This window comes from Pelodiscus sinensis, chromosome 33, assembly GCF_049634645.1.
Source record: "Pelodiscus sinensis isolate JC-2024 chromosome 33, ASM4963464v1, whole genome shotgun sequence".
Lineage (NCBI taxonomy): Eukaryota > Metazoa > Chordata > Testudines > Trionychidae > Pelodiscus > Pelodiscus sinensis.
Genome location: NC_134743.1, coordinates 5,371,748 through 5,386,931, shown reverse-complemented (window position 1 = coordinate 5,386,931; position 15,184 = coordinate 5,371,748). Strand labels below are relative to the sequence as shown.

Here is a 15,184-nt window from a genome sequence, read left to right as displayed (position 1 = left end):
TAGGAATAAGGGGCCTTGGAATTTGAGCTCTGTAGTCCTGCTTTTCATGAGGAAGAACGGTATTCCTCAACTTGTAAGTCTGAAATAACATTAACGTGGATGCTCCAGTGAAGCTAATTAGAACTATTTGGCCCCGGGAGGCCTCCCACAGCTCACCAGAGAAAGCCCTGGGGCTCTGAGTCTGAGGGAGCGCATCCATATTAACGGAGCCTGCCACTTTCTAAAGTGTCAGCACAAAGCAGCAGCCAAAGGGGACATGGCAAGAGTCTGACAGGGGCTCAGAACCCAACACGCAGAGCTCCACTGAAAGCCAGGAGACTGAAAAGAAGCTTCCAAGGATCTCCTCTGGGTATCCTGGAGGCGTTGTAGGTTCCCAGTTGGAGGGGTGGGAAGGACACTTCTGCCATCTCTCAGAGGAGTTGTGAGGAGCTTTTCGGGTGTCAGTGATAGCATCCTAGGCAGGACTGAACTCTTTCTTACCACAACCAGAGATTTGCCATAGAACAGGCATGCTCCCCCAATACTTGGGCAACACAGCCCTGCAATATCTCCTCTCCACACTGATTTGCAGAAAGCTAGCAAGGTCTCAGCTCTGTAATGCGCAAGGGATCCCGCAGCACAAGGGATCCTCCCCCCATGGACGTTGGCATGTAACACTCTAGCTACATGTGGGACTGTCAGAGCCCATGATCGGGGAGTAATTCAGAAAACTCACCATTTTCTTCTTGCAGTTGCTCTGGAAAAAATGACGGAGAAAAGAGAAAGAGAAAAATAATGAATGTTCGTCTCTGGACTAGCCAGCTGTAGAGTGAGGATGGGACACTTTGGCCCTTGATTAATACCAATATTGATGATGACTATTGGCCATTGAGCAGGAAAGGCCTTTGCCAGCTAGTTATTCTAAGGAGTTGGTCACATTTCCATTTTTCTCCACAGAAGACCAGAAGAGAGATTAGATCCCAAACTTATTTAGCAATTTCAGCAATAATACTTTCAGTCATGCTTAAATGGAACAGAAGTCAATAGGGCACAAATCTAACTCTCCTAAGATGGGTGTCAGCAATGGAAAGATTCGTGCTATTATTTATTGAACGTATTGTGTTCTTGATTCACTCAACGTGGTCAATCTTTTTTATTTGTCCATGTTCTTTAATGTGATATTCGGTGGCTTGAAATTGCATTGCCTAGAGGAGAATTCAGGGTCTTCACTTAAAAATGCCACAATATAAAAGAAAAGTTCAACCATCGTTGTCAAAGAATCTAGTATGACACTCCACGGTCCTCTACTTACAAGGTGTCTTTCAGGAAAGCAGCCATATCACCAAGACCTGCATTTCATTTATGCTTTGGTGCACGAAGCTGTGGTTTGGACGTTTTAAATAAGAACCGGGGACAGACATGAGCATGACTTCTCAGAGATAGCTAATGCATGTATATAGTGTGCACAATTCAAGCCAGGGAAGCTGCTTCATCAATAGTGGGAAGGATGAGTGAGGTTTAATTGTAAATCAATCCTTTTTTTTTTCATTCCATAAGGCTATGTCTACAGTGCAGGCATCTTGCACAAAAAGTTCTTGCAGAAGACCGCCTCCACACTGCCATGTGCTCTTGCACAAGAGAGAGGTGCTTTTGCACAGAAGCGTCCATGGAAACGTTGTCGCTCTCTTGTGCCAGAATGCTCCGATGGCCATTTTAGCCATAGGGGAATCTTAAGCAAGAAACCCCTGTTGCCTGTCCACATGTGTCTTTTTGCGCAAGATCTCTTATTCCTCGTGGGGAGAGGAATAAGTCTTGCAGAAAAATCCCTGTGTTTTTACAATGTAGTGTACTTTCTCTTACGCAAGAACGGGCTTGTAGTGTGGACGCTCTGCAAGTTTTTGTGCCAAACCAGCTGTTTTTTCCAAAACTCTGCAGCATGGACACAGCCCAGGAGTTCCACATATTGGTAATTCACAAGGATGAAAAAGGACACAGACTTACCTATTGTCTCCTTCAAGTTCCCTGAAAATGAAACAAATCTTTCATTATTACAACTTCGCTTTCTGAATTAAAAGGGCCAAGAATGAATGTACCCAACAGTGAAAATGCCAACAACTGTACTGGTTTTCTTGGAGTACATTTTTGAGGCAACAGGAGAGACATTGAACAGCTTCAGATTTCAGGCCAGAAGGAACCACTCTTATCATCTATCACACAGGCCAGAGAACTTCCCCAAAGTAATGCCTGTCTGCGCTAGAGCCCATCTGTGAAAACCACATTCACTTCTGAGGGAGGGGTCACGGCAGCAGTGGTAAATAGGAGGCTCCAGGCTTGACCCTGAGGAGAGCTGCTAGAGGAAAATCTTCCAACACTTGTGCCTATGATAGGGGTACACCTGATTGGAACACCTGATCAACAAGGCCTCAAAGAAGAACTCTTCTCTCGTTTGTAAATGAGGACAAGGAACACAGAACAATTTTCACTCATGAACTAACTGTTCCTTGATTTACTCTGCATCCATACTTGAAGCTAGACGTATGGTTGAACTCGCATGGACAGCAAGGAGGATGGGATGGGCTAGTCACCCTGTGTAGGTATCTACCACGTCCAAGTAAAACTTTGGCTGACGGCAGGACTGAATCCTGAGTCTTTTTTTTTTTTTTTTTTTTTTTTTTTTTAAATTTCAGCCATTCTCAGGGGGCTCTGCAGTGAGTCCTGGAACATCTCCTCCCCACGCTGCTTTGCAGAAAACTGGCAATTTCTCAGCTCTCTAATGTCCTGTGATGCACAAGGGATCCTGTGGCACAAGACATCTCCCAGCCACACAAGTGAAAAAACAACTTTCTAGCTGCACGTGGCATCATCAGAGCTCATGGCTGGGGAGTAATTCAGAAAACTCACCAATTTCCTTTTGGAGTTGCTCTGGAAAAGAACCCAGGAGAAAGGGAAAGAGAAAAATCATTAATGTCCTTCTATTTATTAGCCAGCTGTAGAGTGAGAAGGACAAGCTTTATTCCTTGACTACCACAACTATTTACCATGATGGGAAGGAGGAAAGAGCCTTTGCCATCTAGTCATTCTATGAGGTTAATCACTTGCCCATTCCTCTACACAGAAGACTAGACCAGAGATTAGGCCGCCGACATGTTTAACAATGTTGGCAAGAACCTTCCCGGTCACAATTAAATGGAAAAGAAGTCCACAGGGCACAAATCTAAAATGGGTGTCAGCGCTTGAAGGAGTCTTGATAATATTTAGTTAAGGAATGATGTTGCATTTGCACGCACAACGGTCAATGTTTTCTCATGTACGTTTTCTTTCATGTTGAATGCAGAGCTACAATAGCCAAGTGCCTACGACTTTACTGAGACAGAAATTCCACCTATTACTATCACAGAGAAGTTCAACCACATGTCAGCAATGTTGAGTGGGCTTGTGGGGACCTCCTGCTAGCGTAGTACCACCAGGTGTTGACTGCATTTCCTGGAGTTTCTAGGCATGGAAGGGGACAGCGCCCTCAGTGCTCTGCTGCCAGGGGCAGGGAGAATAGAACTCTCTCGTTGCAGATAGGCACAGAACGCCAGCACATGGTGTCTGGCCTGGCCTCTGGCAGAGATATTGTTGCTCTGAGCATTCCCGGGTGCTCTACGCTCTGCTGTGTGAAGGGAGCTCCCCGCTCAGCCACAGAGCAAGGAATGAACATTCCTTTCAATTCCCAGAAGGGATTCCCACGCAAGGGGATGCCCCGGCCCTTCTCTATCAAGGCTTCACCCTTTGGGGAGTGTGTTAAATCCCAAAGAGTCGATTAACGTCTATCGACGGCCACATGGTGCAATCTGGAATTAGCAGTTCGACATTTCTCTGATAAAAGCACAGTGAGAAAGCAAAGCAAAAGCTCCCTGGCCATCTACCCACTGCTTTACCAAACTGGACATGTCTCTTTGTGTCAGCTGGTTTGTCCTTGTTTTGGCAGAATAGTTGGTTAATGAACATTTCTTTCCTCTCAACTGTCCCGGTCTCTCACCCCAGGCAGACTCTCCTCAGACCAATGACAAAACTCACTTCCCTGGCAGCAGTTAAAGAAATCCTTCCTGCCCAGCTTCCCTCACTGATAAAATGACCCTTCTCTTCCTTGAATACGGCTTCAAGAAGTAACACGTCTCAAAATATGCCCTTCATTGTTATCAGATTTGATCCCAGTAGGTCAGGATCAAATTCGGAACCACCGGAAATGTGGCCAATTCAGTCTACTCCACTGAATGAAGGGTCAAATCTTGAATTCAGTACTATTTTTTTCCCCTGAAACCCCTATTCTGCTTTGACATCACTGAATGGAACTATTGTCTCCTTTCCCCTTTTGAAAAAAATTACACAAATTGCCATGCCAAATCTCATCTCTGGTGTTGATCTAAAAATCTGTTGAGTGGGGGAAAACCCAGAAGAACTTGGTTCTATTTCCCTGCTCTAGTAAATGTTCTAGTATGTCTATCGTTACTTCCCTTGCACGGTGATGGCTGCAGAGCCCCCCCTGGAAGCCCTGCACTACACGTGGTTTCCCATTTTTATGGAAGTCTATTGGGAAAGTCTATTCTGCCTCCGTCCCTGAGGTAGGAGGTGGAGCGTCTGCAAGGGCTCTCTTATTACAGTACCACAACAGTGTCAGCTCTGTCCTTCCTCCTACCCCAGAACCTTTTCATTAAGCAGACACGTTGAGTTCCTGGAACATGGGAGTATTTTCCCTTCCATGCCCTTCTTGCACCTCTCCCCCTCTGACTTCCTGTGTAAGCTGCTGAGAGATTTCACCTCCCTGACATAGCACAATTCCAGAGTCACCTAGAGAATCGCCCCTTTCCAGACTATGGGCAGTGCAATGGGGGCATCTCTGCTGCAAACGGATCTCTTAGAAACTGTTGGAGGAGAGGAAGAGATCTGACATTTGCTGTGTCACTATCCAAGAATGTAGGCCAACTCACCCTTTTCTCTCTGGAGTTCCTCTGCAAAGGACAAATGGGGAGGAGAAGAAAACAGTTCAGTGTTTGTTCCTTGACTTACATTTGAACATACTGAATGAGATCCTGGCTTTCTTGAATGACATAAACATTGTCATGGGCAGGGAAAGGGAAAGAGCCGTCAATTGCTATACATTTTACTGCTTAATTCTATGGACATCTTCCTAGATAGTAGGAAAACAAGTTTCTATCTTGCTTCATTACATTAAGCATGACAATAACAAGTCAGGAAAAGAAGTGTGTATTCACACACTACACAGAAGAGAAAAAAAAGACAAAGACGTTGTATAGCCATCAGTAGGTTTTCGGAAACAAAACAAATATTCAGTGAGAGTGACGGAAACTTCCCTGGTTAAAGGATTAGGCAGAAAGGTGATTATCCATTGAGACTACAGGCTAAGGGCTGAGCTGTACTGCCTTGTGTGGGCAAACCACGGGGTCAGCAACAGTAACAAGATGCATTATCCCCCCATTGTCCAAACCGGTCCCTCCAATATTTCTAGCTGCAGGGATTCCAGGAACAGCAAAAGTGCATTGTGACATCCCGATGAACAGTTAGAGCATGCTAGACAGAAAAATCCTCCTATTCTGAGGGTTAGAAATGCCTAAATACCTAGCGCTGGGGGGTTACGTTTAACTGTAGCTCACTAGGCTATGTAAACGTTGAAAGAGGAGATCAAAAGGTTCCAATGGTAGAAAGGTGATATTAATGTATGTCCCTCTCATTTTGAACTCCTTGTGTATTGGTTGAGGCCCTGCAGATGGACTGGGGGTAGAACCCCTTGCCTCTTTACTCCTGAGGGACCTCCTCACTGCCCCTCACTTGCATCTCCTTTATGAGAAGAGAAGAGAGTATCCCCCTCCTACCATGCAGGGTACCCAGTGCTCTGAGGTAACATAGGACCAGGCACAGCAGAAGTGGAATTCAGGAAACATGGCAGTGTATGCGGAGCTTAGCTGGGAACACCCTTCTTGGAGTTTCTGTAGTACCAGTGATGTCGAGGGGCCAGTGTGCCTGCCAGTGCTGTAGGGCTTCTGTGCTGAGAGTCTTTTGCACATGAGTTCTATCTCACCGCCATTTGCAACACCAAAATAGGAATACTGCAAATGGAGCTTGCAGCCAAAGGGGACCTGGCAAGAGTCTATTGGGAAAGTCTATTCTGCCTCCATCCCTCCCCCCATGGATAGTCTATTGGGAAAGTCTGTCATCCCCCTATGGACGTTGGCATGTAACACTCTAGATATATGTAGGACTAGCAGAGCCCGTGAGTAAGTCAGAAAACTCACCCATTTTTTCTTCGAGTTGGTCTGGGAATGAATTACAGAGAAAAGAGAAAGAGAAAAATAATGAATGTCTGTGTTTTAGCAAGCTGTAGAGTGAGACTGGGAACCTTTTGCCCTTGATTAAAATATTCGTGTGGACTACTGGCTCTTGAGAAGGATAGAGCCTTTGCCAGCTAATCATTCTAAGGAGTTGGTCACATTCCCATTGTTCTCTACAGAACACTAATAGAGAGATTAATTCCCAAACACATTTAACAAATTTAGTAATAACTTTCATGGTCATGATTAAATGGAAAAGTGAATGGGGGCATAAATCTCACTCTCCTAATATGGTCCCTCCCTTCTTTTCAATAGCAGCCCTGCAATATCTCCTCTCCACACAGATTTGCATAAAGTTAGCTCTGTAATGCACTGTCATGCACATGGGATACTGCTGTACAAAAGATACCCCAGTCTCACTAGTATAGATATAACCTTCTAGCTGTACATAGGATCATCAGAGCACATGACTGGGGAGTAATTTCGAAAACTCACCATTTTGCTCTTGGAGTTGCTCTGGAAAAGTATCATGGAGAAAAGGGAAGGAGAAAAATAATTAATTTGTATCCATGTGTTCGCAAGCTGTAGAGTGAGAACAGCACCCTTTATCCCTAGACTAGCAGAAATATTTACCAACTGAGGAGCCAGAAAGTGTGTTTGCAGCTAGTCATTTTATAAGGCTAGCCGATTACCCATTCCCCTACACAGAAGATTGGATGAGAGATCAGTTCCCAAACATATTTAACAATGTTGGCCAGAAGCTTCCTGGTCATGATTAAATGGAAAAGAAGTCAATAGGGCACAAATTTTACTCTGGTAAAAAGAGTGTCAGTCATTAAAAGTGCTGTGCTATTACATATTGAATGAATTGTGTTCTATATTCACTTACAATTTCTATATTCACTTTTGATTTGTACATTTCCTTTACTGTGATACCTGTTTGCTTGAGAATTACATCACCTAGGGTATGTCTACACTACCGCGCTAGTTCGAACTAGCGGGGTAATGTAGGCATACCGCAATTGCAAATGACGCCCGAGATTTGAATTTCCCGGGCTTCATTTGCATAAGCGGGGCGCCTCCATTTTTAAATCCCCGCTCGTTCGAACCCCATGCTGCGCGGCTACACGCGACATGAACTAGGTAGTTCGAACTAGGCTTCCTAGTTCGAACTACCGTTACTCCTCGAATATGGCTGTGGTGGTGGTCACTGCCCACGTAGCCTCTTCGCGAGCCGGGGCCTTTAATAGGCAATCGTCGAGGTATGGGAAAATCGTGATATTGAGGCATCGGAGGTAAGCAGCTACCACCGCCAGGGTTTTGGAAAACACCCATGGTGCTGCTGACAGACCGAAAGGTAACACTCGGTATTGGTAATGTTCTGCGCCCACTACGAAACGAAGGAATCGCCTGTGGGCCGGGTGAATCGCTATGTGGAAATAGGTGTCCTGTAAGTCGAGGGACGCAAACCAATCCCCTTTGTGGAGAGCCGGGATGATAGAAGCTAACATGACCATTTTGAATTTTTGTTTTCTCAGGTAGCGGTTGAGTCGACGCAGGTCCAGGATAAGTCTCCAACCCCCTGATTTCTTCTGGGTGAGGAAGTACCTGGAATAGAAACCTATCCCCCAAAATTGAATGGGTACCCTCTCCACGGCTCCTATAGTAAGTAGTCGGGACACCTCTTGCTGTAGAAGAGTCTCGTGAGAGGGGTCACTGAAAAGGTACAGGGAGGGCGGGAAGTGGGGGGGATGGAGTTGAAAGGGATGGCATATCCTGAAACAACTATGTCATTGACCCATCGATCGGTGGATATCAGAGACCAGAGATGTTGATAAGGCCTCAGCCAATGATGGAATAAGGCTACCTGATTGTGTGATGCTCCCGACATAGGAGTTGCACGCAGTCCCTCGACTGACCCATCAAACTTGTTGCCGGCCCTGCTGCTGACCGGAAGTCTTGCCAGGTTGTTGTCTTCATTTTTGCTGTTCTTGCCTTGGTCTCTGTTGTTCATATGGGGGGCGGAATGTTGCATAAGAGAAGGGTCTCTGTTTGTTATAGGGCGTGTACCTCTTACGTTTATACGGAGGCGTATACATGCCAAGCGTTCTAAGAGTCGTACGGGAGTCCTTGCCCGAGTGGAACACCTGATCAGTGGACTGGGAGAAAAGAGACTGACGATCGAAAGGTAAGTCTTCCACTTTGTTTAATAACTCCCTCGGGGCAGCTGCTTGGTGCAGCCACGACCCGCGACACATAACCACCGCAATAGCCGTGACTCTAGCTGCTGCATCAGCCGTGTCTAGGGCGATCTGAAGCGCTGTTCTGGCCGTTGTGTAGCCCTCTTGTATTACCACCCTCAAGATCTTGCACTTTGAGTCTGGTAGGTGCTCTAGAAGAGGGACTAATTTGGAGTAGTTATCAAAGTCGTGATTGGTAAGGGGGGCCACATAATTGCACAGCCGGAGAACTGAAGTGGCAGAAGAATACACTTTTCTACCTAAAATGTCCAGGCGTTTAGCCTCTTTATCACTTGCCGTATTTTTATTTTGGGCCATCTTTGATCTTTGCTGGGCAGCGTCCATAACAAGGGAATTGGACTGGGGATGCGTAAACAAAAAATCCATCCCTTTTTGGTTTATAAAGTATTTCTTGTCCGCCCTCTTGTTAGTCGGTAAAGAAGCGGCGGGGGTCTACCATACATCATTTGCGATTTCCGGGATAGCCTCATCGAAGGGCAGAGCCAGTTTTGATTTTTGTGAGGACTGCAAGTTCTTCAGCAAGGGATGTTGCTTTTGCTGTACGTCCGTAATTTGGATACCCTGAGATTGTGCCACTCTGGAAAAGAGCTCCTGAAACTGTTTGTGATCTTCCATGGGAGATAGTTCACCAGGAAAGACAGCATCGTCCGGAGATGACTGGTTGGCCGGAGACTCAGGGGTCCGTGGTTCCCTATTCAGAGTGTAGTTGTTTTCATACGCGTCCTGACTAGTAACTGGCATCACGCCCTCCACAGGCACGGATGGAATCGCCGGCGAAGGCACAGGAAGTGGAGACGCTGGGCGTGTGGTTTGCGGAGATCGTGATCGTGGATATCGCGTGGTATGAGGACACCGACGGTCATCATAGTGACGGTCACATCTCCGACCATGAGTCGGGGAGCGTCTAGGAGTGTAGGCTCTAGATGCCTCGCATCGACGTGAGTATCTCGAACGTCCCGAAGACCTCGGTGATATAGATCTGTCGGAAAAACGAGATGGTGAATGAGAATAATAGGAATAGCGTCGTTGATCGTGGTAGCGATAGTGATGGTACGATGGTGATCGCTGCGGTGATCTATGATATCGGTCTCTAGGGGAGACATAATAAGAAGCACGATGGTTTTCAGAGCAGAGTGAAGCTGGTGACCAAGGTCCCGGAGAGAACCGTGATCTTTCAGGTGTGAATGAAGAGGTCCGAATGCGCCTTGACTTGAAGGGCACCTCATTCAGCACCAAACAATCTTCAGGAGAAGACAGTGCCGTTCGAAGTGGTGTAGTCCCGGTTGCATGGCTGTCCTGGAGTTGAATCAGCGGTGCCGCGGGAGTTAATAGCTGTGCCGGTGCCGGGGGAGGCTGCAGTGCAGAGTGCTGCGTGGTGCCGTTGGCTGCCTGTGGTGCTTGAGTCGGTGCTGTTGCTTGCGGCACCGCAGGGAGCAAGATCTCATCAGCTGGCACTGTGGGCATGGGTGCCAGCAGGACTGTCATTGGCCGCGCATGCGCAGTATCAGCCGGTGCCGGGGCCGTCATTGCTTCTTGTGGCCCGACCGTTGGAGCCTTTGCCGGTGCCGAGTCTGCCTGCGGTCCCTTACAGGGAGCCCGCATCGGGTCTTTTGATCCGACCAAGGTCGGAGCTGAGGCACTGCGGCTCTTGCCCGGCTTCTCTGTTGGGTGCCTCGGCAAACTCTAAGAGGTACCCGGTCTGTCCTGTACGTCCCTGGGCTGTGGCTCAGCATTGTGGAGCTCCTTCTCAGGTGAACGGGACAAGTGAACTCCCGAGACAGTGGGAGAAGACGTGGTCGCATCGGACTTGAGGGCTTTATTGAATAAAATCACCCTCAGCCTCATTTCCCTATCGCGCTGAGCGCAGGCTGTCAGTTTCATGCAGTGAGGGCACTTCATAGGGATGTGCCCGTCCCCTAGGCACTTAACGCAGCGTGAATGCCCATCTGAGTCAGGCATCGCCTCCTGGCACTGGGAACATTTCTTGAACCCAGGCATTTTGTCTTTCCTTTTCTCTCTCTCTCTCTCTCTCTTTCTTTCTTTTTTTTTTTAAGGGCTACTACAAAAAAATAAACTAGGACGAAACAAGGAACTTGAGACTGACTAACTAACTATCTAAGTAAAAACTACTAAGAACTATTAACACTATCTTAACTATAAACTGCCAAATGGCAAACAGATTTCTAAATGAAACTCCCTTTTCTCCTAGGTCCATCTGCGGTCGCGGAAGGTTGAAGGAAACTGATGAGCTGGCCCGCGCTCAGCTGTAAAGGCGCGAACGGCATGAGGCAACAGGAGCGCACGCATGGGCTGGCAGGGCTACTGCTGGGGAAGTTTCTCCGTTTTGCGGCGCCGGGACAGACCCAGCACCTCGAGTGGAGCACCCTCGGGGACACTACTCGACGAAGAACAAAAACTTTCATAGTCACAGGGTCAGGCAGAAAGGTGATTAACCATTAAGGCGATAGTCTAAACTCTGACCTGTATTTCATTGTGTGTGCTATCTGTGGGGTCAGCAAAAGGAGAAATATGTATTATCCCCATGTTGCCCAAAACAGTCCCTCCAGTATTTCCAGCTGTAGGGATCTTAGGACCAGTGAAATTGCATTGTGATTTCCAGCTGAAGGATAACAGTGTGATTGTGAGCCAAATGTTCCTCTTCTGCAGGAGAAAAATGCCTAAATATTTGTCATAGAGGGATTTAGTTTGTCCATAGCTAACTTCAGTGTGTAAGAAACACTCCTCTGGAAGATGGGATTAAAAGGTTCTAGTGGTAGAAAGCTGATATAAATATACACATGTCTTTGTTCTACCAGGAGTGATGTTGAGGGGCCAATGTGCCTGCCAATGCCATATGGTTTGCTGCCCAGAGTCTCTCATACAAGAGTTCTTTCCCAGAACTATTTCCCATACCAAAATGGAGGATGCAAATTGAGCATGCACCCAGTGCCTGACAGTCTGTAGCTAAAGGTAAAAACTGGCTTCCATTAAGAGCTGTTTTAGTGTGAATTCATGCTCTGCACATCTTACAGCTGTCAGACTGATGCTCTTAACACAAACACCTCAGGTACGTGTCATGAGGATCACAGTTTGGCAAAAACTTCTTGCAGATGATGCAAGAGATTAAGCCTTGGGCTTTTGGCATGCCCTGGTGCCATGGAGGGGTACTATAAGTGGGTGAGCCTGTCCACTCCTAGCTACTAAGTATTGCAGGTCAATAGAGATTAATTTTATGGCTGAAAATGATTTATTAACAAGCAGTTCATCAAAAAGTTTCGCTCAGGAGTGAGAGTTAAACACAAGAGAAGGAGACCCTTCCAATGCACCACAGATGGTATGAAGGAACTGAGGGAGGGATCAGGGTAGCAGTGATATTTAGCATCAGACAGTGGCACCATGCCAAGGGGCTTCATGCTTGACCCTGATCGGAGCTGCTAGAGGAAAAACTTCCAACACTTGTGCTTATGACACATGTACACCTGATTGGAACACCTGACCATCAAGCCCTCAAAGAAGAACTCTTCTCTCTTTTTTAAATGAGGACAAGGAATACAAAACATTTTTCACTAATTAACTGTTCCTTGATTTACTCTGCATCCATACTTGAAGCTAGACATATGGCTGAAGTTGCATGGAAAGCAGGGAGGACCGGATGGGCTAGTCTCCCTGCATATGTACCCACCGCTTCTAGGTCAAACTTCTGCTGATGGCTAGTCAGAGCATGTCATGATTATGAGGGTTAGCCAGCTGCCTGGGGATTAAGGGGTTAACTACACCTAGCCAGGTGGAGTGACCAATAGGAATGTAGGTGGGACTTTTCAAACTGGGACAAAGGAATTTGGGTTTTTTTCTTTTCTCCTTTTTGTCTCTCAGAGAGTTCTCTGCAGCTACAGAGAGGGACAAGCATGTCTCTCTCTCTCTCCAAGACATCATTCTTCATTTTCTGTAAGTAGGGTAAAGTTTAGGTAGTTTCGTTAGGTTTTATTGTGTTATGGATTGGGTATGGGATCTGAGATCTGGCACTGCTTAAAAGATGTTTTGGCTTTTCTTTGTAACTAAGTTCTAGGCCCATGGAGTTTCTCCATGAGTATATTTTGTTACCTTTCTCTCTAGTCATTATACTTGCAACCAGAATATTGTTGTAATAATAAAAGTTCTTTCTTTTCTTTTATTAACCTGGCAGTGGTTAATGGTGTGCCCTGATTTTTGTTTTAGGGGGAAGATTTCCCAAATGATCTTTCCCCTGGTTTCTTTAGCAACATTTGGGTGGTGGCAGCGGAAGTTTTATTCCCAAGATCTAGGTTTTTAAGATCTTGGGGGAAGTTTTATACCAAAGCCTGGTAGATAAGGCTTTGGGGTACACTTGCTGGCCCCCACTTCTGCATTTATCATGCCAGAGTGGGGAAGGAGCCATGACATGGCGGCATAGCGGTGGCATTATTTTGAGAACCCAGGATTTTTAAAAGGGCACAAGTTTCTTTTGAGTTGCAAGCTTTGCAGTTTTTCCTTTTGTTTTTTCTTTTGTTGCTGGGCTGCCTCAGGAAGGAGCAGACCTTAAGCCAGACACAGACCTACCCAAACAGTTTGTTTTTTTCTAGCTTTCGGGACAACTGGATAGCTAGGCTAGTTAAGACAGGATGTCCAACTCTAGGACAGATTCATTCCCCAAGGGGAGGGCAGGAGCAATGTATAGCAGTGCTTCTCCCCCCTCATCAATGCCTTCTACATGGGAAGTTGCCTGTAAGATCGGCAGGCCTCTAACTGACAAGGAGATGGAGTTTTTCCTACAGCTGGAGGACAGGCGTGCACGAGAGGCCGAAGACAGGCGTGCACAACGAGAGGCCGAAGACAGGCGTGCACGAGAGGCCGAAGACAGGCGTGCACAACGAGAGGCCGAAGACAGGCGTGCACGAGAGGCCGAAGACAGGCGTGCACAACGAGAGGCCGAGGACAGGCGTGCACAACGAGAGGCCGAGGAGAAGTGTGCCCAGCAAGAACATCTGGAGAGGCTAGCAGCAGCACAGGCGAGGCTAGCAGCAGCACAGGCAAGACTAGCGGAAATAAAGGCCGAGACCAGGCGAATCGAAGTGGAAACACAGGAGAGGATTGCTAAAGCGAAGGCCCCATCAACTGACCATCCTGCTCCCATGAATGTTCCAGTCCCTGTTCAATATCCCAGGAAACTCCAGGTCCAGGGAGTGGAAGAACAACAGAGACTGTATCCTCAGGGGGGTTCAGTGGAGAACCATGTGGGGATGGGGTGTGATTATGGCATGAATAGTATGTATAATCAGGCGGATACCTTAACCCAGCCCCAGAACATGCATGAGGTTTGGGGAGGGGGTGAGTGTGAATCTGGGAAGTTGTCTGTGGCTAGTCAGGCCTATGGGGAACCAGGTAAAAGTTTTCCTCAATGTTTGCCTGAGGGAGATAGTTGTGTGTCTGTGAGTGAGGCCTCTACATATCTGCCTGGAGCCTCAGAGGAGAGGCTAGTGTCAGATTTTTGGTCAGATTTTTGGGCTCTCCCTGCCCTATTTCAGGAAAGTGTCCCTCTGGTGCAGTCTGGGGTGGCTGGCCAGAGTGAAAGTTTAGTTGGGGAAAAAGATCAAATTCTGGAGGGTGTTCAGTGTGAGCAGCCTCTGTGTGTGGAGCCTGGCAGTTTGGCTGCTGAGGAGGGGGGGTATGCATGTGGGGGAAGGGTTTCTTCCCAGTTCTTTGTCTACAGGAGGTGCCTGTCAGCCTGGATTGGCTGAGGAGAGTGCTGTAGGCCCAGATTTAGCTCTGGGGGCAGCTGAAGCCCAGAAGGAGGAGAGGGAGGTCTCTGATCTTTCCCCAGAGGAGTCTGTGTGTTTTCCTGAAGGGGGGTTGTGTGAAGACCTGCCTGTTCAGGGGATAGAGGGATCACAGGAGGAGTTGGTGGTGGTTCAGCAGGGTGATGCTGCTGTAGAGCCAGGGGAAGATGAGCTTTTGCTTGCAGAAAGCCATAAGGAAGAGGATCCTTATGGTGAGGCTGGCCAGCAGGTTGCTGTGCCTGAGGGGGGTAAAAGTGACTTGGGGATAGAAAGATCCTGTGAGGAGCAAAGGAATTCCATAGCCATTGTGAGCAGGGGAGCCACACCCAGCCAGGCCTATGTCTGTGTGGGAGGGAGTTCACAGCCTAAACCCACAGGGCATGGGGGAGGGAAAAGACTTGTGTTTGCCCAGGAAGGTTGCAACTTTTTAAATGTAAAAAACCAGAATTGTCAATGTACACTTGGGGTGGATTTGTTCCTACTGCTTATGTTAACTTGCATAACCACAGTACTGCTGTTACTAAGAATGGTAACGATGTCCACTGTGCATGATTTTGTACCAAAACCCTGGAAACTGTTACAAGATGTACCCAAGGACACACTGGATGTTCAAAAGCTTTGGGACCCTGGTATTTCACTGTTAATACTTGTAATTAGGGTTGAAGCTTCTCACCTGAGAAGGGACATTCCAAAATTGATATGCTGTATGGGAAGGGAAACTGAGGCACGGCAACATTTTTGTGCAAAGGGACCCATGTAAGGTGTCTAATGAAAGCTTGTTCACTGTTGATTCTATGTATGAGACATGTGTACAGGTGTG

The 15,184-nt window shown here is 47.1% G+C and overlaps 1 protein-coding gene across 6 annotated transcripts in view; it reads right to left on the bottom strand.

Moving 5' to 3' along the window:
* Nucleotides 1-15,184, bottom strand: part of LOC102452695 (butyrophilin-like protein 2) — a 72,609-nt gene that overhangs the window by 9,426 nt on the left and 47,999 nt on the right. For 5 of the 6 annotated variants that reach the window (XM_075914335.1, XM_075914333.1, XM_075914337.1 and 2 more), the window contains 6 exons: nucleotides 6,807-6,827; nucleotides 6,276-6,296; nucleotides 4,953-4,973; nucleotides 2,881-2,901; nucleotides 1,981-2,001; nucleotides 716-736 (listed from right to left, as the gene is read on the bottom strand). In XM_075914335.1, the coding sequence (XP_075770450.1) occupies nucleotides 716-736; nucleotides 1,981-2,001; nucleotides 2,881-2,901; nucleotides 4,953-4,973; nucleotides 6,276-6,296; nucleotides 6,807-6,827 (126 nt within the window). The remainder of the gene's footprint in view (nucleotides 1-715; nucleotides 737-1,980; nucleotides 2,002-2,880; nucleotides 2,902-4,952; nucleotides 4,974-6,275; nucleotides 6,297-6,806; nucleotides 6,828-15,184) is intronic. The other variant, XM_075914338.1, reaches the window with a different exon arrangement.